The sequence below is a fragment of the Diabrotica virgifera genome, chromosome 8 (assembly GCF_917563875.1).
Source record: "Diabrotica virgifera virgifera chromosome 8, PGI_DIABVI_V3a".
NCBI classification, from domain to species: Eukaryota; Metazoa; Arthropoda; class Insecta; order Coleoptera; family Chrysomelidae; genus Diabrotica; species Diabrotica virgifera.
The window spans coordinates 26,060,020-26,084,429 of record NC_065450.1 but is presented as its reverse complement, the minus strand read 5'-3'; the positions used below and the strand labels follow the sequence as shown (position 1 = coordinate 26,084,429).

The 24,410-nt window shown below is 32.1% G+C and overlaps 1 protein-coding gene and 1 long non-coding RNA gene across 7 annotated transcripts in view; one reads left to right on the top strand and one right to left on the bottom strand.

Moving 5' to 3' along the window:
* The window catches only part of LOC126890700 (zinc finger protein 227-like), a 134,549-nt gene that overhangs the window by 74,766 nt on the left and 35,373 nt on the right, over nt 1-24,410 (top strand). Inside the window, exons 5-6 of one of the 6 annotated variants that reach the window (XM_050659860.1) lie at nt 6,038-7,297; nt 15,115-15,440. The exons of 1 other annotated variant lie outside the window; for it this stretch is intronic. In XM_050659860.1, coding sequence (XP_050515817.1) covers nt 6,038-7,297; nt 15,115-15,149 — 1,295 coding nt within the window. In that variant the 3' untranslated portion in view covers nt 15,150-15,440. Of the gene's footprint in view, nt 1-6,037; nt 7,531-13,599; nt 15,442-24,410 lie in introns of those variants that run through there. 4 more of the 6 variants (XM_050659858.1, XM_050659857.1, XM_050659856.1 and 1 more) reach the window with 4 other exon arrangements.
* Nucleotides 6,374-14,607, bottom strand: LOC126890704 (uncharacterized). Its single transcript, XR_007700413.1, has 3 exons — nt 14,485-14,607; nt 14,065-14,232; nt 6,374-6,499 (listed from the first exon to the last, which is right to left on the bottom strand). It is a non-coding gene; the product is annotated as an uncharacterized LOC126890704 (long non-coding RNA).

The following is a 24,410-nucleotide window of genomic DNA, read 5'->3' as shown; positions in this document are numbered from 1 at the left end:
CCTAAATGTTGACACTATTTCTTAGTGCATAATAAAATTGATATGAAACCACACATTGTCACAAAAACAAACCAATCACATCTCCCAACTGGAGGAAAAATGGCAATCAAAGCCTTTATTAAGTATTAAAATTCATTTTTTAAATCACCATGTGGCCGGCATTTTTGACAAGTAATTGTTAATTAAGTCATGTGTCGTTTCGACTGTCAATTATCGAAACGCCACCTGTCTTAATCACTTCTTCTTTTTTCCAGCATAGGACATTAACTTTATTAAGTCACATATTAGACACTTTTTAAATTTCACACAAAATACTATAGAAATATAGGTCCCGTTCTATATAAACATATCATGTTAAATAAATTATGTGGTTTGTATTTAGTGTTGGATATAGTAGTCAACACTCCGATGAGATGTACGTATTACATACCTTTTGTTAAAGAAACAAGTATATCAGTGATGTTGATAGATGAAAAAGTTAGATCTTGTTTACAAAAGGGAAATAACACATCCGTGTAGGTGTTAGTAATGTAACAAGTAATTTCATTGTTGTCTTTTTACATTTACATTCCTTTATGTTAGTGGTATAAACATAATATGTCCAAGAAGGGTTTGACATTAACAAATTTTTTTAAAAATTCAAAATTTGACAAAATTGTCTGGTTGAAAACATAAAAATATAAAAACATGGTCTGTACATGAAGTTAAGTTTTTTTTTTTTTTTTTTTTTTTTTTTTAAATTGTTTTAAAATTATTAACAATTGACTTGTATATTAAATTGAATTCAGTACACATGTAGTGCAGGCAACCATCAGAGTCACAATAAGTAGAAAATGACAACAGTACAATTCAGTGAAGCGTGGAGCACAGTATTATGTGGATCTAATATAAGAAGGTGGTAGTTTTTTATTTTTAGTATAGATGGAACTTAAGTTATCAACATCTTTTTTGTAGTTTAGTGAATTGGAACAATTGTTAATATAACACATCTCTAAGATTTTTCGGTGAGATTCTTTTTCAGCTCTATCTAGAATTATAGTCTCATCATATAAGACACGATGGTCATTATCGTTGACATGAATACTCAAACTTGTTGCTAAGGGTTTGCGTTTGCAATCACTTTTGTGAAGGGCTAGGCGCTTACTGAGTCGTTGACTTGTGTGGCCTATGTATATTTTGCCACATTCACAGGGTATACCGTAGATTACGTTACAGTTTTTATCTAGTGGAACTGGATCTTTTAGTTTAGATCGTAGTTACGTAATCTACGGTATACCCTGTGAATGTGGCAAAATATACATAGGCCACACAAGTCAACGACTCAGTAAGCGCCTAGCCCTTCACAAAAGTGATTGCAAACGCAAACCCTTAGCAACAAGTTTGAGTATTCATGTCAACGATAATGACCATCGTGTCTTATATGATGAGACTATAATTCTAGATAGAGCTGAAAAAGAATCTCACCGAAAAATCTTAGAGATGTGTTATATTAACAATTGTTCCAATTCACTAAACTACAAAAAAGATGTTGATAACTTAAGTTCCATCTATACTTACATTTTACAACAGAAATTTACTAAAAATAAAAAACTACCACCTTCTTATATTAGATCCACATAATACTGTGCTCCACGCTTCACTGAATTGTACTGTTGTCATTTTCTACTTATTGTGACTCTGATGGTTGCCTGCACTACATGTGTACTGAATTCAATTTAATATACAAGTCAATTGTTAATAATTTTAAAACAATTTAAAAAAAAAAAAAAAAAAAAAAAAAAAAAAAAAAAAAAAAAAAAAAAAAAAAAAACTTAACTTCATGTACAGACCATGTTTTTATATTTTTATGTTTTCAACCAGACAATTTTGTCAAATTTTGAATTTTTAAAAAAAATTTGTTAATGTCAAACCCTTCTTGGACATATTATGTTTATACCACTAACATAAAGGAATGTAAATGTAAAAAGACAACAATGAAATTACTTGTTACATTACTAACACCTACACGGATGTGTTATTTCCCTTTTGTAAACAAGATCTAACTTTTTCATCTATCAACATCACTGATATACTTGTTTCTTTAACAAAAGGTATGTAATACGTACATCTCATCGGAGTGTTGACTACTATATCCAACACTAAATACAAACCACATAATTTATTTAACATGATATGTTTATATAGAACGGGACCTATATTTCTATAGTATTTTGTGTGAAATTTAAAAAGTGTCTAATATGTGACTTAATAAAGTTAATGTCCTATGCTGGAAAAAAGAAGAAGTGATTAAGACAGGTGGCGTTTCGATAATTGACAGTCGAAACGACACATGACTTAATTAACAATTACTTGTCAAAAATGCCGGCCACATGGTGATTTAAAAAATGAATTTTAATACTTAATAAAGGCTTTGATTGCCATTTTTCCTCCAGTTGGGAGATGTGATTGGTTTGTTTTTGTGACAATGTGTGGTTTCATATCAATTTTATTATGCACTAAGAAATAGTGTCAACATTTAGGTAAGATTAAAAAAATAACATCTTTAATTTATGATGATTGTAAAGAATGTTTTTCCATTCCAGCAAGTTCTGATGAAGCCCAAAATTATGTGGCGAAAGCTTGACTTTTAATAAAAGACACTCACTTAGAAGCACCCGTTTTTTATTGCTTCCTTAGTATTGGGTCGTTCCCGGTTACCTTCAACTGTCTTTGTTTTACCAGTAACCCGTTACTGTCTTTGACTTTCTTTATATATATATATATATATATATATATATATATATATATATATATATATATATATATATATATATATATATAAACTAGAAATGATCACAGCTGATTAGTAATTATCAATTTACAAATTATTGGGTTAACAGCTGAAATGGAAGACTCAGTGTACTCTTTTCTACATGATAAAAATATATATATATACATGATAAAAATACTCTTGAATCTGTAATGACTGGGTACTTCAGTAATGGCCTGTATGCACTTGATATACGTGTTATGAAACCGACCAATCCCATTCAAACGAACTTACTAGAGTCAACAGATATGTTACAAGTGTATCATGAAAGATTTGGTCATCAGCATAAGCAACACGTAAAGAAGGTCTTGAAGAAAATGAATATAGACATTGATGGGTGCAAAGAAAGCTTTTGCGATGGATATGCAATTGGAAAAATGCATAGATTGCCATTTAAGACTAGGATCAATCGGCCACAAGTCACTGGTGAGCAGATTCATGCAGATGTGAATGGGCCCATGTCTATAGAATCACTGGGAAGAGCACGTTATTACGTATGTTTTAAAGATGACTTTAGTAAGTTTCGGAAAGTTTTCTTTATGAAACACAAAAGTGAGGTATGTACCTTTTTAGAAAAATTTTTAAATGAAGCAAACACAAATGGCCATGTAGTAAAGCAACTAAGATGTGATGGAGGGAGAGAGTTTGACAACAGAAAGGTATCTGAACTTCTTGCGAGTACAGGTATAGAGCATTGTATCACTCTACCTTATACACCTCAGCAGAATGGTGTTGCTGAAAGGGAAAACCGTACCATTGTAGAGTGTGCTCGTTCGATGTTAAACAACCCATGAAAGTTATCGAAAGCATTGTGGGCAGAAGCATGTAATACTGCAGTGTATCTTCTGAATCGCACAGGATCATCAATTGAGAATAAAAGTCCCTATAAATTGTGGTATGGAAAGCCAGTTGTGAGTTTGAAACATTTAAGAATATTTGGCACTGAATGTTATGTTCACGTAAACAAAAATTTTCGCAGTAAATTTGATGATAAAGCGATACATGGTTATTTGGTTGGTTATGTGAATGACAGGGATGGTTTTAGAATATAGATTCCATCTCAAAGAAGAATCGTATCGAGCCACGACGTACGATTTAAACATGAGGCTACATGCAATTTGCGAATTTTTGAAGTTAAAGCCGAATCACTGAACCAGAATCAGTCGGAATGTTTTAGTGTACATGAAAACTCCGAAGAAGTGAAAACTGGTATGAATGCAATTGTGCAATCTGAGAATATAGAAAGTGCAGAAAGTCAAGAAGTGAATAGTCAAATGAAAATCAAGAAGTGAATAGAGAAGAAAGAAGTGATGATGGTGTTCAATAATCTAAGCGTTACAATATGCGTGTTAGAAAGAAACTAAAATTGTTTGGCTTATCTACTTTTCACGTTGAGGGAGTGTTACAATATACAACGTTAAAAGTAGATGTTGCTCTATAGTTGTACATACTCTATGTAATGACAGTTTAGAAGTTGAAAATTGTAATGTCAAGAAATAGAAAATATAATGTTAGTTATGTTCAAGTAAAATGTTTTCCTATTGTCCTGTAATTGAGTGAATTATAATCGTTGTTGGTCATTTAGTTAGCTCACCTAACTCATTTTATAACAAGATTTATAAAAACGAACTGTATTTGCGGCAAAATGTAAAAATTGCAAACAAAATCTACACCCTTTACCTTTAAAACGCATTTTGAGTTTTGTCGATAGAACACTGATTAAAAAGTATCGAATTTTTACCGACGAGTTGATACAAATTTTATTTAAAATGATTTGGCGCTCCTGACATTCAAAATCGCCGGTTGCTTCAAGCGTTGTTTCTGAGAGAACGGTTCATCCTACAAAAAGCATGCTGATCACCATTTTTGTTCTAAATTATCTCAGCTGCATTTCTTGTTTGAATTATTTTTTTCTACAGCGTAGAGTTTCTTGAAAATTCGATATTTTCCGTCCCTCTACGAGGAGGGGTTTTAGGAGCTTGGGAGTAGAAGTGGCAAACTTTTTTGCATCTTTTTGGGGTCCCAAAATTGACATTCTCAGCAAAATTCAGTATAATTTTTAGAAGTCAAGTCTCTGACGACTTTACTATATAATTTATTTGACTGTGCTACCTCATTAATTTCATTTCAAATTTCATAGAAGTGTCAATTTTTATTGACATATATGTCAGAGTTTTTCCAAACCTTTCCAAACAAACGTTGTTTAATGTGGCAAATTCGTATTTTTTATTGTTTTTTCAGTTTTTACAGAGAATATTTCCGTTTTTTGAAATATGTAAGTATTGTTATAGTTACTATGACAATTTTGCTATGACATGACTATGTTTTATATAGATAGCAATAAAATGTATGTATGGGTAAAGTAAGGTTTAGGAGACCGAATTAAGATACAGTGAAATTACAAAAACACTATAATTAAACATAAAAAATAGCACAGGAAGCAAAATTTTAACTTTATACTAATTAAAAAGTCTCGAGTTTCGATAGACGGCCGGAGTGTGATGTCACAGCCAACTGCTGCTATATTCAGTGTTATTATCACTTTTCAAACAAAGATTGTAAACATGTTGAAAAGATAGAGTTTACCGAATCTCAAGACTTTTTAATTAGTGTAAAAATTAAATTAAAATTTTGCTTCCTGTGCTATTTTTTATGTTTAATTATAGTGTTTTTTTTTTAAATTTCACTATCTTAATTCGGTCTCCTAAACCTTACTTCACCCATACATACCTTTTATTGTTATTTATATAAAACATCATGCTTTATTATTTACACAAACTTGTAAAATTGTCATAGGACTATAACAATACTTACATATTGCAAAAAATATGGAAATATTCTCTGTAAAAACTGAAAAAACAATAATGAAATACAAATTTGCCACACTAAACAACGTTTGTTTGGAAAGGTTTGGAAAATCTGACATATTTGTCATTAAAAATTGACACTTCTACGTCATCACTCCGGCCGTCTATTGTTTGTTCCGACATAACGAAAAACCGTCATGTAACGATCACGCTCCTGCGCACAGTTAACAAAATAATACGTTCCATGAGTTAACGTGATTGTTACATGACGGTTTTCCGTTGTGTTTAAACAAATCTATAAAGTTAGATTGTGCAAAATTTTATTGTTGTTTAGTCAATACGTAATAGTTGTTATAACTTTTTCTTTTATTGTATTAAATTTTTGTGAAATAAAAAAAATGTATTCTAGTTTTTATTTTAGGCTTTCTCGAAGAGAATACGCATCCATCTATTGAAGGAAAAACAATAAAATGTGAAATTTGTTTTAAACGTTTTAGCCAAGCAGGTCATTTGAAAACACATTTGAGAGTGCACACTCGAGAAAAACTGTACATGTGTGAAATTTGTTTAAAACAGTGTACTGCTGCAAGTAATTTGAAAAAACATTTGAAAGTGCACACTGGGGAAAAACCCTCTACGTGTGAAATTTGTTGCAAAAAATTCAACCAAGCATGTCATTTGAAGGGGCATTTGAGAGTGCATACTGGGGAAAAACCTTACAAGTGTGAAATTTGTTTAAAGCAGTGTACTACTGCAAGTCGTTTGAAAAAACATTTGAAAGTGCACACTGGGGAAAAACCTTACAAGTGTGAAATTTGTTGTAAGAAATTTATTCAAACAAATCATTTGAAAACACATTTGAGAGTGCACACTGAAGAAAAACCTTATAAGTGTGAAATTTGTTGTAAACAGTTTAACCAAGCAACTAATTTAAAAACACATTTGAGATTGCACACTGGAGAAAAACCTTATAAGTGTGAACTTTGCTTCAAACGGTTTGCTTATAAACTGTCTTTAGACATACATACGAAAGTTCACACCGGGCAAAAACCTCACAAGTGTGAAATTTGTTTTAAGCAGTTTACAACAGCAAATAGTTTAAAAGCACATTTGAGAGTACACAATGAAGAAAATCCCTACAAGTGTGAAATTTGTTGTAAGCAGTTTACAACAGCAAATAGTTTAAAAGCACATTTGAGAGTACACACTGGAGAAAAACCTTATAAGTGTGAAATTTGCTTCAAACAGTTTGCTTATAAACTGTCTTTAGACATACATACGAAAGTTCACACCGGGCAAAAACCTCACAAGTGTGAAATTTGTTTTAAGCGGTTTACAACAGCAAGTAGTTTAAAAGCACATTTGAGAGTACACACTGGAGAAAAGCCGTACAAGTGTGAAATTTGTTGTAAGCAGTTTAAGCAGTTACAGAGTTTAAAAACACATTTGGGAGTACACACTGGGGAAAAACCTTACAAGTGTGAAATTTGCTTAAAACAGTTTATTACAGCAAAATATTTAAAATTACATATGACATTGCACACTGGAGAGAATCCTTACAATTGTGAAATTTGCTTCAAACAGATTGCTTATAAAAATGCATTAGACATACATACGAAAGTTCACACCGGGCACAGACCATACAAGTGTGAAATTTGTTTTAAGCAGTTTTCTCAGAAAGGTAGTTTGGAACGACATTTAAAAACTCAACACTAGATAAAAACCAGGCGAATGTGAATTTTGTTTCAAATTGTGCTGGCACGGTCATACAAATCAATTCTTGTATTAGTACCCGGATTTGATTTTATTCTTAAAAATTTTATTTTTTTTTTATGAAAGAATGTGATGTACCTTTAGGCTATAAATCAGATATGTAATTGTATTGGAAAAACAATAAATTAATTAAGTAATAAACGTATTTCATTATATTGCTCAAAACGTGGGTACTTAAACCTACTAAAACCTGTGAATTAATAAAATGCTCTATAAATTAAAAAGTTGCTTACTTATTCGTGTTTTTACACAGCATATTGCTTGTTTCTCAAAAAAAAATATTTAAAACATAAATTTGTACATTTATATATAAAATGATTTTACTATCCGCTCCGTGCGTGACCATGGTGACGAAACTATGCCAGTGTCCGTAGCGGCGAAATATGACAATATTGGCGAATAATGCTAACGTGATATATGTGTAACCTTGAATATTCCCCAATCACGGTGGGCGGCATTTATGTAGCCTGCCCCAAAAAGAGGGTGTTATTTGCATAACATGAAAATGGAATTGAAATTTGACAAGATGTTGATATGTCATATAAGGTGATGTTACAAAACAAAATTCAACCAAACTTTCACAAAATGAAAATATTAAAAGAAAAATAGTATTAAATCAAAATAAAACAAAAAACATAGTCAAATAAAAAATATACATAATATACAAAATATTATAATGTAACTTATCTTATTTACTCTATACTCAATATGCTATACTCAGTCAATTCTTTATTGTTCTTACGATTCAAGAGAGAAGGAAAAAAATAATAAATTTATATTTTGTAAATCAAACATTACTTATTAAAAAACAAAAAAATGAATCTCTGATCTCTCGGTGTTACAGATTGAGACCAGATTACCAAATAAAAAAAAATGAAACAAAAAGTTCTACAAACATAAAAATGATACCTTTACAATCATTGTCCTGGTTTCTTCTGGTTGTTGGTTGGTTTGTAAGTCCAATACGCTAGTTCACTACGCGAAAATCACTTCACATTGTTAATAGCTACAGCAACAGTACATAAGGTTATCCATAGTTTATTACAAAAGTTATCATAGAAAAATTCAGCTTTCTACTCGAACAAAAATATTAAAAGTTCGTTAAACGGGATCAGAATTTACTAGCAACCTTAGGATCCAACTAGGGGGTTGAAACTAGTAACAGAAAAAAGAAAACTTATTCTGCATAATTCCTGATCTGACTGTATAAAAAAATTAGTTAATACCAAAAGTGGTATGAAATCATATCGGCGATTCGCTTAAAAACAGCGAGAAAATTGCCGGAGCTCACGCTACACACCATCATATACGCCGGGCTGGGTCAACTCAGCCGGCCGGGAAACTGGTAAAAACTACATTTTGAAACACTGACTGGGATTCAAAACTAAACTTCCTTGATGACAGAACTGAACTGCTTGATGGCTTCCAGGGAACTGACTTACTCGATCTCCTCAACCTTGGGTTCCCTCTTTCAAAAAAAGAAGTTAGCTCCTATTCTGACAGTCATCACCTACTTTGTCCAATAATGATCATTCGAAACATTTCTCTACCAATCAGGTAGCTAGAAAAACTTACTCAGGACATCCTACAAATGCCATGATTTTTTCTTTCGACCAATACGAGCTCGCTATCTTTGCAATAACAAAATCCATGAGTTCCCACGAAATTTGCTGCGTCCTAATCTCAGGCCAGTTTCGAGAATTCGATATTTGAGAGATTTATCAACACTATAGACTTATTTATGATGACATTTCCTGTCCCAAAATAAACAAATCTTCAGAACTCTGTCTCAAAATGCCATAAAAATTTCTTATCTTACAGCCTATAACAGCATGTGGCCTGTTCTAGGTACTTGAATTTCGACGCATATTATCAAGTCTTCACCTCGCGTGAGACCTATTGAAAAATATTTCGTGTGCAAAATGCGTCTTATTTCTACCCATCACGACAGGGTCGGAATTAGTTATATTTCGACGGTGACTTTGCGACTGTTTCATATGTACTAAGAGTATTAAGTATTTAATTTTTACCTTCAAAGTAAAGCAAAGTATTAAGATCGTCATCATCATTTCCTACGATAGTACGTTTCTTTAGTTCAAACACTTTTTCATTTATGACATGACGATAATTATATAAAAATGTATTTGCAGAAGCAGTCTGTCGATCTGGATAAATCAGCCTATATTCTCTTTTTGCCGCTTGCTTGTTTTTATTATTTTTTGCATAAATTGAGAATATATCTACTTTCTCATCTGCAGTATAACCCATTTCGGTATGAGGACTGATAGTTTATAATAAATTAATAATTGTTTCATTTTGAAATGTCAGTTGCATAGCCAACTATGGTTACCCTTTTGTAGTGCCATACGCCATTATAGAAGAAAACTAATGCTACACTATGTTATATATTTGTAATCAGGAAATGCACGGCTACTCAAAACTATAAAAAAATACAGGGTGTCCCATTTGAAATATTGAAGATGCATTTTATTGGGCACTCCCTGTATACAAAATTTGGTCTGTTGCTACATTGTTGGTCGGTACAGATAAAATAATACAACTTTTTTTTGTATTCCCGAAATTAAGGAAAATAAGTGGGGGTCAAAATAGAATGAGAAACCCTGTACACTTAATTAGTATTAACATCGACAACTAAACTATATCGAAAAAGTGAAGAAAAACCCTTAAAATTGATATTTTCTTCAGAGAACTTCCAAATATCCGCTTTTTAATATGACGTTTATTTGACACTCGAAGTTTTGTCTAACAATTTTTACCAACAATGGTAAATAAATATTAGGGAGCCTACCTTCCGCGCTTCCTGACAAGATCTCATGGACTGGTTTGCTGCATCTCTTTCTAACACATTGTATCGAAAATCTATGATGACATTCAGTGTGAATATAGGCACGGAAGAGGAGGACAACTGTAGCAGCTTTACTATGCGTAAGAGTGAAACAGCACTAATCCAAATAAAAAAGATGGTGTCGTCACTTGGCTCTGAATGACACTCTCTCTATGCTAATATATAACTCTATGGTACATATTCAGGTCAAATATGTCATATGTATCATGTTTAACGTCAAAATGTGGTTGCCAAAAGTGTCAGACGACTACGCTAGATGTCACGTCAGTCATGCACGGAGCGAATAAATGTGCATTTTGTTTTAACATTTTTCAGAAAAGTCCAAGAATTTTTAATACGGACAATCAATATTGTATATTTGAAAACCATTTTTAATCCTAAACAACTTTTTATGGTAACATTTTTAGATATTGTCAAAAATATGAAAGTACTATTAAGCAAAAATTACAAACCTCGTATAAGGTTAACAAAATTTAATATTTGATGAATGCTTTTTAGATTTTGGACCATTCAGGACTTTTTATAAAAAATATCTGTTTTCCTTTAAAGTAATAATAAATAAGTTTCCCATATGTGTACTTTCATAGACACACTGTATAATGTTGTGGTTCTTCCTTGGGATCTCTTCTCTGCCCGTGGTCTCAAGTCAAACAATTTTTTTTGTCCACCAGTTTGTTTGTAATGTGAAAGTTTAAATTCAACGTTTTTTAGGTATTATTTCAAATACCTCATATTTGTTGCCAAAACTCAGAATCGCAATTTCTAGATTTTTAAGATTATGCTGTAACAATGGAAATTCCATAGCGAGGTCAATGGAAGTAATACATTTTGTTGATCTCATGAAAATCGTAAAAAATAGCAAAAATCGCGCAACATTTATTTATTTAACAGATTTATAAAAACGAACTGTATTTGCGGCAAAATGTAAAAATTGCAAACAAAATCTACACCCTTTACCTTTAAAACGCATTTTGAGTTTTGTCGATAGAACACTGATTAAAAAGTATCGAATTTTTACCGACGAGTTGATACAAATTTTATTTAAAATGATTTGGCGCTCCTGACATTCAAAATCGCCGGTTGCTTCAAGCGTTGTTTCTGAGAGAACGGTTCATTCTACAAAAAGCATGCTGATCACAATTTTTGTTCTAAATTATCTCAGCTGCATTTCTTGTTTGAATTATTTTTTTCTAAGCGTAGAGTTTCTTGAAAATTCGATATTTTCCGTCCCTCTACGAGGAGGGCTTTTAGGAGCTTGGGAGTAGGAGTGGCAAACTTTTTTTGCATCTTTTTGGGGTTCCAAAATTGACATTCTCAGCAAAATTCAGTATAATTTTTAGAGGTCAAGTCTCTGACGACTTTACTACAGTTGAGTGCGCGAGTCTTTACCCGTGCGTCATCATTTAAAGCATACGAAATAAGTCGGAAATCTATTTCACGCAACAACAACTGACAGAAAGTGGCTACTGTTCCGATTACGGGTTTTATTATAAAATTTGACGTTATCAAATATATAGAATGTCAAATGTAAGTTTTGCTTCAAAATTTTTGTGCAGAATTACAGCTACATTTGAAGTAGCTTAACAAATTCTTTTATTATTATTGATTAATAAATAAATAAACAATTTATAAAAAAAATTCAATAACATATTTTATGTTTGTTATTTTATTCACTTTGACGGAAATCTAAACACAATCATTTCTTTACTGTGTGAATGACGTTAGCTTTGTATGTTTTAAATATTAATTGCAAAAATATAATTATTTACCTTAAAATTTCAAAGCCCAATATAAAATTAGTTGTGAAAACAACTGTTTGTGTAATATAAAGAAACTTCAAAACGCAACAATTCGACAAAAACCGCAAAAAATTCAACTGACTGACAAACACAAAAACAAACAAAGCAGAAACGTCAAAAAAATTGTGCTTAAAATATGAAAACATACTGAATCGTCTTTTTTGTACCTATCTCTTTTCAATGCACTGAGTCTAGATGGTTCATAAAAATAACATGTGTTTTTACTTAATAACAAACGGCAGCTGGTTTGTCATGAGTTTCATGCGTGGAAGAGAATGATGCTAGATAAAAGGTATGTGTTTTATCTCGCCTGGTATTAATGACGCACGGGTAAAGACTCGCGGACTCAACTGTATATAATTTATTTGACTGTGCTACCTCATTAATTTCATTTCAAACCATACATTGGAAATCATATAGACGGCCGGAATGATGACGTAGAAGTGTCAATTTTTATTGACATATATGTCAGATTTTTTCCAAACCTTTCCAAACAAACGTTGTTTAATGTGGCAAATTTGTATTTTTTATTGTTTTTTTTCAGTTTTTACATAGAATATTTCCGTTTTTTGCAATATGTAAGTATTGTTATAGTTACTATGACAATTTTTTAAGGTTGTGTAAATAATAAAGCATGATGTTTTATATAAATAGCAATAAAATGTATGTATGGGTAAAGTAAGGTTTAGGAGACCGAATTAAGATACAGTGAAATTACAAAAACACTATAATTAAACATAAAAATAGCACAGGAAGCAAAATTTTAACTTTATACTAATTAAAAAGTCTCGAGTTTCGATAGACGGCCGGAGTGTGATGTCACAGCCAACTGCTGCTATATTCAGTGTTATTATCACTTTTCAAACAAAGATTGTAAACATGTTGAAAAGATAGAGTTTACCGAATCTCAAGACTTTTTAATTAGTGTAAAAATTAAATTAAAATTTTGCTTCCTGTGCTATTTTTTATGTTTAATTATAGTGTTTTTTTTTTAAATTTCACTATCTTAATTCGGTCTCCTAAACCTTACTTCACCCATACATACCTTTTATTGTTATTTATATAAAACATCATGCTTTATTATTTACACAACCTTGTAAAATTGTCATAGGACTATAACAATACTTACATATTGCAAAAAATAAGGAAATATTCTCTGTAAAAACTGAAAAAACAATAATGAAATACAAATTTGCCACACTAAACAACGTTTGTTTGGAAAGGTTTGGAAAATCTGACATATTTGTCATTAAAAATTGACACTTCTATGTCATCACTCCGGCCGTCTATTGTTTGTTCCGACATAACGAAAAACCGTCATGTAACGATCACGCTCCTGCGCACAGTAAACAAAATAATACGTTAGATGAGTTAACGTGATTGTTACATGACGGTTTCCCGTTGTGTTTAAACAAATCTATAAAGTTAGATTGTGCAAAATTTTATTGTATTTTAGTCAATACCTAATAGTTGTTATAACTTTTTCTTTTATTGTATTAAATTTTTGTGAAATAAAAAAAATATGTATTCTAGTTTTTATTTTAGGCTTTCTTGAAGAGAATACGTATCCATCTATTGAAGAAAAAACAATAAAATGTGAAATTTGTTTTAAACGTTTTAGCCAAGCAGGTCATTTGAAAACACATTTGAGAGTGCACACTGGGGAAAAATCTTACAAGTGTGAAATTTGTTTTAGGCAATTTAGTGACGCAAGTAATTTGAAAACACATCTGAGAGTGCACAGTAAAGAAAAGCATTACAAGTGTGAAATTTGTTCTAAACAATTTAGCCAAGCATATTATTTGAAATCACATTTTAGAGTGCACACTGCAGGGGAAAAACCTAACAAGTGTGAAATTTGTTTAAAACAGTGTACTACTGCAAGTCGTTTGAAAAAACATTTGAAAGTGCACACTGCGGAAAAACCTTACAAGTGTGAAATGTGTTGTAAGAAATTTATTCAAGCAAATCATTTTAAAACACATTTGAGAGTGCACACTGAAGAAAAACCTTATAAGTGTGAAATTTGTTTTAAACAGTTTAACCAAGCAACTAATTTAAAAACACATTTGAGATTGCACACTGGAGAAAAACCTTATAAGTGTGAAATTTGCTTCAAACGGTTTGCTTATAAACTGTCTTTAGACATACATACGAAAGTTCACACCGGGCAAAAACCTCACAAGTGTGAAATTTGTTTTAAGCAGTTTACAACAGCAAATAGTTTAAAAGCACATTTGAGAGTACACACTGGAGAAAATCCGTACAAGTGTGAAATTTGTTTTAAACAATTTAGTGAAGCAAGGAATTTAAAAGCACATTTGAGAGTACACACCGGGGAAAAACCTTATAAGTGTGAAATTTGCTTTAAACAGTTTGCTTATAAACTGTCTTTAGACATACATACGAAAGTTCACACCGGGCAAAAACCTCACAAGTGTGAAATTTGTTTTAAGCAGTTTACAACAGCAAGTAGTTTAAAAGCACATTTGAGAGTACACACTGGAGAAAAGCCGTACAAGTGTGAAATTTGTTTTAATCAATTTAGTGAAGCAAGGAATTTAAAAGCACATTTGAGAGTACACACTGGAGAAAAACCTTATAAGTGTGAAATTTGCTTCAAACAGTTTGCTTATAAACTGTCTTTAGACATACATACGAAAGTTCACACCGGGCAAAAACCTCACAAGTGTGAAATTTGTTTTAAGCAGTTTACAACAGCAAGTAGTTTAAGAGCACATTTGAGAGTACACACTGGAGAAAAGCCGTACAAGTGTGAAATTTGTTGTAAGCAGTTTAAGCAGTTACAGAGTTTAAAAACACATTTGGGAGTACACACTGGGGAAAAACCTTACAAGTGTGAAATTTGCTTAAAACAGTTTATTACAGCAAGATATTTAAAATTACATATGAGATTGCACACTGGAAAGAATCCTTATAAGTGTGAAATTTGCTTCAAACAGTTTGCTTATAAAAATGCTTTAGACATACATACGAAAGTTCACACCGGGCACAAACCATACAAGTGTGAAATTTGTTTTAAGCAGTTTTCTCAGAAAGGTAGTTTGGAAAGACATTTAAAAACTCAACACTAGATAAAAACCAGGCGAATGTGAATTTTGTTTCAAATTGTGCTGGCACGGTCATACAAATCAATTCTTGAATTAGTACCCGGATTTGATTTTATTCTTAAAAATTGTATTTGTTTTTGATGAAAGAATGTGATGTACCTTTAGGCTATAAATCAGATACATTGTATTGGAAAAACAAAAAAATTAATTAAGTAATAAACGTATTTCATTAAATTGCTCAAAACTTGGGTACTTATACCTACTAAAACCTGTGAATTAATAAAATGCTCTAGAAATTAAAAAGTTGCTTACTTATTCGTGTTTTTACACAGCATATTGCTTGTTTCTCAAAAAAAATATTTAAAAAATAAATTTGTACATTTATATATAAAATGATTTTACTATCCGCTCCGTGCGTGACCATGGTGACGAAACTATGCCAGTGTCTAAGAGTATAAGTCATAAAAAACCTTTCTCCATTCTATATTTTGAATTTTTTAATTAATAAATAGCTAAATAAATAGTAAAGCCCAATAGCTCCGCTATAGTAATAGATAGCAATAAAAGTTTATAACAAAAATTGTAGCCAACTTTGAGCTTCATATTACAAAATTAGCTGGAATGTTACACTGTTCGATAACAGTGGCAGACCAAACTTATGTTTTTTTAAATGGAACACCCTATATTTTATTTTATATTCGAAATCCTGTTAACTTCTTCATTACAAAAATATAAAGGTTTGTTATGTTACAGGGTATTTACAAAGTTATAACCAATTTTGTATGAAAATCGTAACAGGTTCAACTCCCTGTATAAATAAATATAAGCACAATAACAACGGTTTATTAATGCCATATTTTTTTATTTATTGTCAAAATTTTCAAGAATTATTGACATTGCTAATTTTCTTTATATCAAATAAAGGGTGAGTCAAAACGTACATTATTTTCTCAGTAATGTTAAATGGAACACCCTGTATTTTATATCATTATTGAAAAGAAACATTACCGTACTTTAATTTTTATATAACATTCCCTATGTCCAAATTTATTAGTTTTCGAGATATTTTCATTTTTCAGAGCAAATTATTTTAGGTGTATAAATTTATCTAAATTTTAAGTAAGCCGTGACTGAATTGACAATTCACGATTGCTGATTATCAATCCGGTAATCAATTTAACAATGTAGCAAATAAAGAAATAAAAATAATTTATTGGTAATACATTTTACAAAAAAAAACACAACCTCAACATGCAGCATTTTTGAAACAATTAAAACTACTTTTTTATGTAAATGTAACAAATAAAGAGAGAAAATTGGTAATAAATTTTACCAAAAAACACACAAACACAAAATAAAACATTTTGTAGAGACAATTAAACACTACTTTTTTATGTAAATGTAACAAATAAAGAACGAAAAATAATTTATCAGTAATACATTTGGCAAAAAACATGTTTGAAAAAATTAGAAACTTCATTTAATAAAATATTTTTAATGTTTACTTACATAAGGTGTTCAAAATTACCTATTAACACATTTTATGCACGCCTTAAAACGATCATTGAATGAGCTACTTATTCTACGAAGCATTTGTAAATTAACACATCGAAATACGCTTTGTATTCTATTTTTCATCTCATCCCTTGTTGTTGGAGGTATTCACTATTAACGTAACCCAAAAAAAATCAGTCCAGTTTATTAAATTCTGGTGATTTGGAAGCCACGGTACTGGTCCATTGAAAAATGAAAATATCTCGAAAACTAATAAATTTAGACATCGGGAATGTTATCCAAAAATTAAAGTACGGTAATGTCACTTTTCAATAGTGATATAAAATACAGGGTGTGCCATTTAAAATTACTGAGAAAATATTGTACTTGCGTTTTGATTCACCCTGTATTTTATGTAAAGAAAATTAGCAATATCAGTCATTCCTGAAAATTTTGACAATACGTAAAAAAATATGGCATTAATAAACCATTGTTGTTTTGCTTATTTTTATTTATACAGGGAGTTGAACTTGTTACGATTTTCATATAAAATTGGTTATAACTTTGTAAATACCCTGTATAACATAACAAACCTTTATATTTTTGTGATGGAGAAGTTAACAGGATTTCGAATTTAAAATAAAATATAGGGTGTTCCATTAAAAAAAAACATAAGTTTGGTATGCCACTGTGTTATCAAACACCCTGTAATATTCTAACTAATTTTGTAATGTGAAGCTCAAAGGTGGCTAGAAGTTTTATTTTAAACTTTTATTGCTATCTATTACTATAGCGGATCTATTGAGCCCCACTAATCAATCACCCTGTATACCTAATACATTATAAATACAAAAATGCCCGTCACAGTTTGGACGAGAAATTTAGTTATTAACAAATAAGAGTCAAAAATGAGAGTTTTTTCGTTTAAATCGCTACAGGTGAAAATAGGGTAATTAAATGTCTCATTTATAATATTTTTCTTTTAGTAGATGAGCCAAGGTTTAAAATAGCGTTTTTTGAATTTTGGTCCGATTATTTGTTGCTTCGGATATTGCAAAATAAAACTAAAATTTCGAAAATAAAAAAAAATTTCTATAAATTTTCTGAAAATGAATTTAGGACTCTCATATTGCATTAAATGTTGAGTCAAAGAGTCCTTACAATGCACAAAAAATATTAAGACGATTCGTCAATTAGTTTAAATTTTATTCAATTTGTTTATCCCAAAGAGCTTTTTTTCGCAATGTTATTGTTCAGAAAATATTAATGATACAATTCTGTGAAAACAACATGAAAGAAGAATAGTCATATTTTCAAAGCGTTTAAAAAAATCATTAAAAAGTCATTTATATGACTCAGAAAACATTTTATTAAAATAGAGTCATTTTTGGCTTATAAACAATGTGAATAACTTTGTTAATATTGACTGTAGGCTAAAACTACAATGGAATTTTAAAAACTGGTATTTTTATATGAATTTTCAAAGAAAAACTTTTCGCCTAGGTTAATTACGGTCAAAGTTAGCCACTTTTTTTATTTAATTGACGGCTACTTTGTAACAATTAAGCAACCTAACTAGAGCCATTTTGAAGTTGAAGATATTTAGGTTATGTGTAAAAGTTTGAGTAAACTTTGAACCTCAACAGAGTGGTTAATAAAGCTTTAAAAATGGCGTCCGAACGGAATTAATTCGTGGTCGGTGGAGGGGAATTACTAAAATACGTGCACTCAAAAAATGAAACTGATTCTGCAAACATATGCTGCGATTAATATCGCTAGAACTTGATGGATTTTGATCATAATTTTTTTAATTTGTATGTACTCGTAGTCTTATAGAGTGTAGTCTTATAGAGTACGTTATGTACACACAACCCCACCTAACATTACAAAATGTTAGGGGGAACTCCCCTTATCACTCAGGGATATGAAAAATAGATTACGACCGATTCTAAGACCTACCGAATATACATATATAATTTCATAAAAATCAGTCAAGCGGTCTCGGAGGAGTATGGAAACTAACACTGTGACAGGAGAATTTTATAGATGTAAATATATAGATGGCTATTAACAAATAGGGGTTGGTGATAGAAGAGTGAAAATTAAGGGTTGTATGTATTTTTTAATTCTACATCATATAAAATTAAGGTAGATAATTTTGTCCAAAAAAATAAAATAAAATGTCAGGGGGCAACCCTCCTTATAACTTATGGGTATAAAAAATAGATTAAAACCTCTTCAACGTCCAACAGGATAAACATGCAAAATTTTATAAAAATTGGCCAAGCCGTTTCGGAGTAGTATGGTAACTAACACTGTTACAGGAGAATTTGATGTATATAGAAATAACTGCGAATTAAATAATAAAAGTGGCTAACTTTGAACCTAATTAACCTAGGCAAAATTTTTTTTTCTGAAAATTCGTATAAAAATACCAGCTTTGAAATCCTAAAGTAGATTTACTCTATAGTCAATATTAACAAAGTTATTCAAATTGTTTAGAAGCCAAAAATGACTCAATTTTACTAAACTTTTTTCGGAGTGTAAAAAACTACTTTTTAATGATTTTTTCAATACTTTGAAAATATACCTAACTATTATTCTTGCATGTGATTTCCACAGAATTGCTGTCATTATTTTCTGAACAATAACATTGCGAAAACTTTGCGATAAACAAATTGGATAAAATTTAAACTAATTGACGAATCGTCTTAATTTTTTTTATGCATTATATGGAATGTTTGACTTAACTTTTCTCGTGCAATATGAAAGTCTTAAGGCTATTGTCGCAAAAGTTATAGCTCATTTTTTATTTTTGAAATTTTAGTCTTATTATGCCCTTTTCGAAACAAAAAAGGATCGGACCAAAATTCAAAAAGTGCCATTTTAAACCTTGGCTCATCTACAAAAAGAAGAATATTATAAATAAGATAATTAATTACCCTATTTTTACCTGCAGCGATTTAAACGAAAAAACTGCCATTTTTGACCCTTATTTGTTAATAACTAAGTTTCTCGTCCGAACTGTGACGGACATTTTTATATTTATAATGTATTAGGTATATAGTACCCAAAAAATTCATTTGCAACCTGGCTGCTTAAGTGTCCCGACAAAAACCTTATTTCTCTGGACTACTCCGGTGAGTACCGATCCCACAAGGACAGAAACTATTTTTATTTATTAATTTATAATAAACGAAAAATTTCTGACCCTGGTGAGATTCGAACTCACGACCATTCGGACGTTTCAATCCAAAGGTAGGCGCTCTTACCACTGAGCCACAGAGGGGGTTAAAATAGGAATTAAAAATAGTTAATAACTACAATTATGAATCATATTTCGTCACCATTTCAATATTTAGTTGTAATAGTTATTTTAGCACTGGCAATAAAAACTTTAAAGAGCAGTAGGTATTGAAACATTTTCATTTTTGACATATTATACTCTTAATACGTGGTACGATAGAATGACTGAATACTAATGTTCTTCAATAGATACAGTAGACTCCCTCTATAACGAGAACTGAAATGGCAGACTAATTACCTCGTTATACGCGGATCTCGTTATATCAGACAACAATAATATTGTACATACATATGAATATATAGTTTTCTAAAGTATTAACTTTCTATAGTGAATCCATTCGGAGCAATATAAGATGCTAAATATTGTGTCCTCGACAATAAGGCTTCGCCATCATAAATTATAATTTTTTTTACAATATTCAGTATCGGTCAATAGAAAAACAGAACAGGAAGAAGTTTATTATAGGTATGCGGTGGATTTTATTACAGCACTACCCTCGCGATAACCGCACAGATGTTGGGATTTATGTATTCGCTCCGAGCGTTAACAAAGTGTCAAAGCAAAATCGACCGACCTGCTCATAGTGGCGGTTTTTTGAAATTTTATTAGGATGCTTTGTGTATGTTTAAATGGGACATTTAAAAAAAATACCGTGTCACACTAGTGATATGATGTATTAATATAAACAGAAAATAAAAACGCACTTAATCTGATATAAATTCTTCACTTTCCAACAGTTTGATTATGTATACATAACCTCACTATCGCAGTTTATGTCAATAAATCTTTATTAACGAAAAAAAAAAATATTTTTGTTGCACTATAAATTAATAACTAATGAATTCTAACAATTGTATTCGGTTATTATCACTACAAAATAAAATATTCAAGTTTAACAAAATAATCCCATAAGACTCAATGTTAAAACGTCCTTACAAAATCTGACAGCGTGTCACGTGACTATAAATAGAGGGGAGACGCACGGGACGAATACAGGTAGTTGGGGTATTTACAGACGCACGGGACGAATACAGGTAGTTGGGGTATTTACTTATAGCCATTACAGCGCTAAAAATAGATAAAGAATAATAAAGATACATATTTTACGATTTCATTTTTCCTCGTTATATCCAAATATGCCTCGTTATAGAGGTGTTCAGTTCAATAGGAATTTCATGGGACATCTAGTGTACCTCGTTATAAGCGAAACCTCGTAATAACCGTGTTCGTTATAGAGAGAGTCTACTGTATTTCGCTTACCTTATTACCGTTTTGATTTTTATTATTTATATTTTCATACTGACTTTCTTATATACCCTCCCCGATCTGGTGGTATATTCCTATCATCATCTATTTCCATTTTGTGTTACACACAAAAACACCCCCACCCACACACACACCCACACACACACACACACACACACACACACACACACACACACACACACACACACACACACACACACACACACACACACACACACACACACACACACACACACACACACACACACACACACACACACACACACACACACACACACACACACACACACACACACACACACACACACACACACACACACACACACACACACACACACACACACACACACACACACACACACACACACACACACACACACACACACACACACACACACACACACACACACACACACACACACACACACACACACACACACACACACACACACACACACACACACACACACACACACACACACACACACACACACACACACACACACACACACACACACACACACACACACACACACACACACACACACACACACACACACACACACACACACACACACACACACACACACACACACACACACACACACACACACACACACACACACACACACACACACACACACACACACACACACACACACACACACACACACACACACACACACACACACACACACACACACACACACACACACACACACACACACACACACACACACACACACACACACACACACACACACACACACACACACACACACACACACACACACACACACACACACACACACACACACACACACACACACACACACACACACACACACACACACACACACACACACACACACACACACACACACACACACACACACACACACACACACACACACACACACACACACACACACACACACACACACACACACACACACACACACACACACACACACACACACACACACACACACACACACACACACACACACACACACACACACACACACACACACACACACACACACACACACACACACACACACACACACACACACACACACACACACACACACACACACACACACACACACACACACACACACACACACACACACACACACACACACACACACACACACACACACACACACACACACACACACACACACACACACACACACACACACACACACACACACACACACACACACACACACACACACACACACACACACACACACACACACACACACACACACACACACACACACACACACACACACACACACACACACACACACACACACACACACACACACACACACACACACACACACACACACACACACACACACCACACCACACGTAATAGTTCAATAGACCCAGCTAATTAGGGGAGTGCATATAGAATTTCACCTTGGGAAAAAATCAAACAAGATAGAACTTATTGTAATTTGATTAAGAAATGTTTAATAAACAACATATCAAAAAGTTCTACTCGAGAAGTGGGTGCTTCATTTTTTATTAAACAAAGGAACTGCGAAATTAGATGTATTTTTAAGTAGGTAACTCCGAAAATATAAACTTTATAAAAAAACTGACTTGACCATTGAAAATTCAGAAAATTTTACAAAAAAAAAACCTTATACAGGGTGTTTCATTAATAATTGTCCATATAGTAACTGGAGAAACCTTAGCACAAAATACGAAGATTTAACCTAAAACACTTAAATAAAATGTGGTTCCTTACTGAGTTACAGGGTGTTTTATGTAAAAATTTAAAAACTATTTTTGCTTAGAATTTTAAAACTAATCGGCGCATCCTTTTCATACTTGGCAGGAAGTATAGGTACTGTACAAACTACTAAATTATGTTAAACAAACATTTCTGGCTATTACCAGAGGCGTACGACGGGGGAAAGTGAATAGTTGACCCTTTCCAAATTCGACGCCACTGGCGGAATTGCTATTTTAGTTCAATTTTTCTATGAAAATAATATACTCTTCATTCGTAACGATTAAGTCATTAGTTTTCGAGATCTTTGAAGTTAAAAATGAAACGACACGGGTATTTTGACTAATGTATTGTGTCGCTTCATTTTTAATTTCAAATATCTCGAAAACTAATCATTTTATCGTTACGAATGAAGGGTATATTATTTACACAAAAAGTATTGAAAAATGAAAAAATTACACTAAAATAGCAATTTCGTCAGTGGCGTAGAATTTGGGAAGGGTCAACCATCCACTATCCCCTGTCGTACGCATATGGTAGTAGCTAGAAACGTTTATTTATCTTAATTTAGTAGGGTGTACAGTACCTACACTTTCTGCCTAGTATGATAAGGATACGACAAATAGTTTTAAAGTACTGGGTGCAAATAATTTTTAAATTTTAATCATATGAATCATATCATAAATTAATCAAAATTACTGTGCCGTTTCATATTTAACTTCAAATATCTCGAAAACTAATGACTTTATTGTTACCAATGAAGAGTATATTATTTACGTAGAAAGTATTGGAGAATATAATAATGGCACTAAAATAGTAATTCCTCCAGTGGCGTAGAATTTGAGAAGGATCAACCATTCACTATCCCCTGTCGTACGCCTCTGGTAGTAGATAGAAACGTTTGTTTATCATAATTTTGTAGGGTGTACAGTAGTCGCACTTTCTGCCAAGTATGAAAAGGATACGTCGAATAGTTTTAAAATGCTGAGCAAAAATAGTTTTTAAATTTTTAAATAAAACACCCTGTAACTCAGTAAGGAACCACATTTTATTTAAGTGTTTTAGGTTAAATCTTCGTATTTTGTGCTAAGGTTTCTCCAGATACTATATGGACAATTATTAATGAAACACCCTGTATAAAGATTTTTCTAAAATTAAATCTGTAGCTTTTATAAATTTTTATTTATAACGCTAAAGTCACACTTCTCACAAACATTGGCGCTAGAGATTGCAATTGCTGGATCCAGCATCCAGCAATCCAGCTGGATCCAGCGCTTTTTTTTACATGCTGCATCCAGCAACCCGTGCTGGATCCAGCAGCGCGGATCCGCAAACATGTCAAATTCGAAATAAGTTACCTAATGTCCTCATTAGCCTCTTTATTCAAAACCGTGAGTCGGCAACTTTCGATTCTATCGCGCTAGTAGTAGCTCAGTATGCTGGAAAGTTTTCTCCAGCTTAC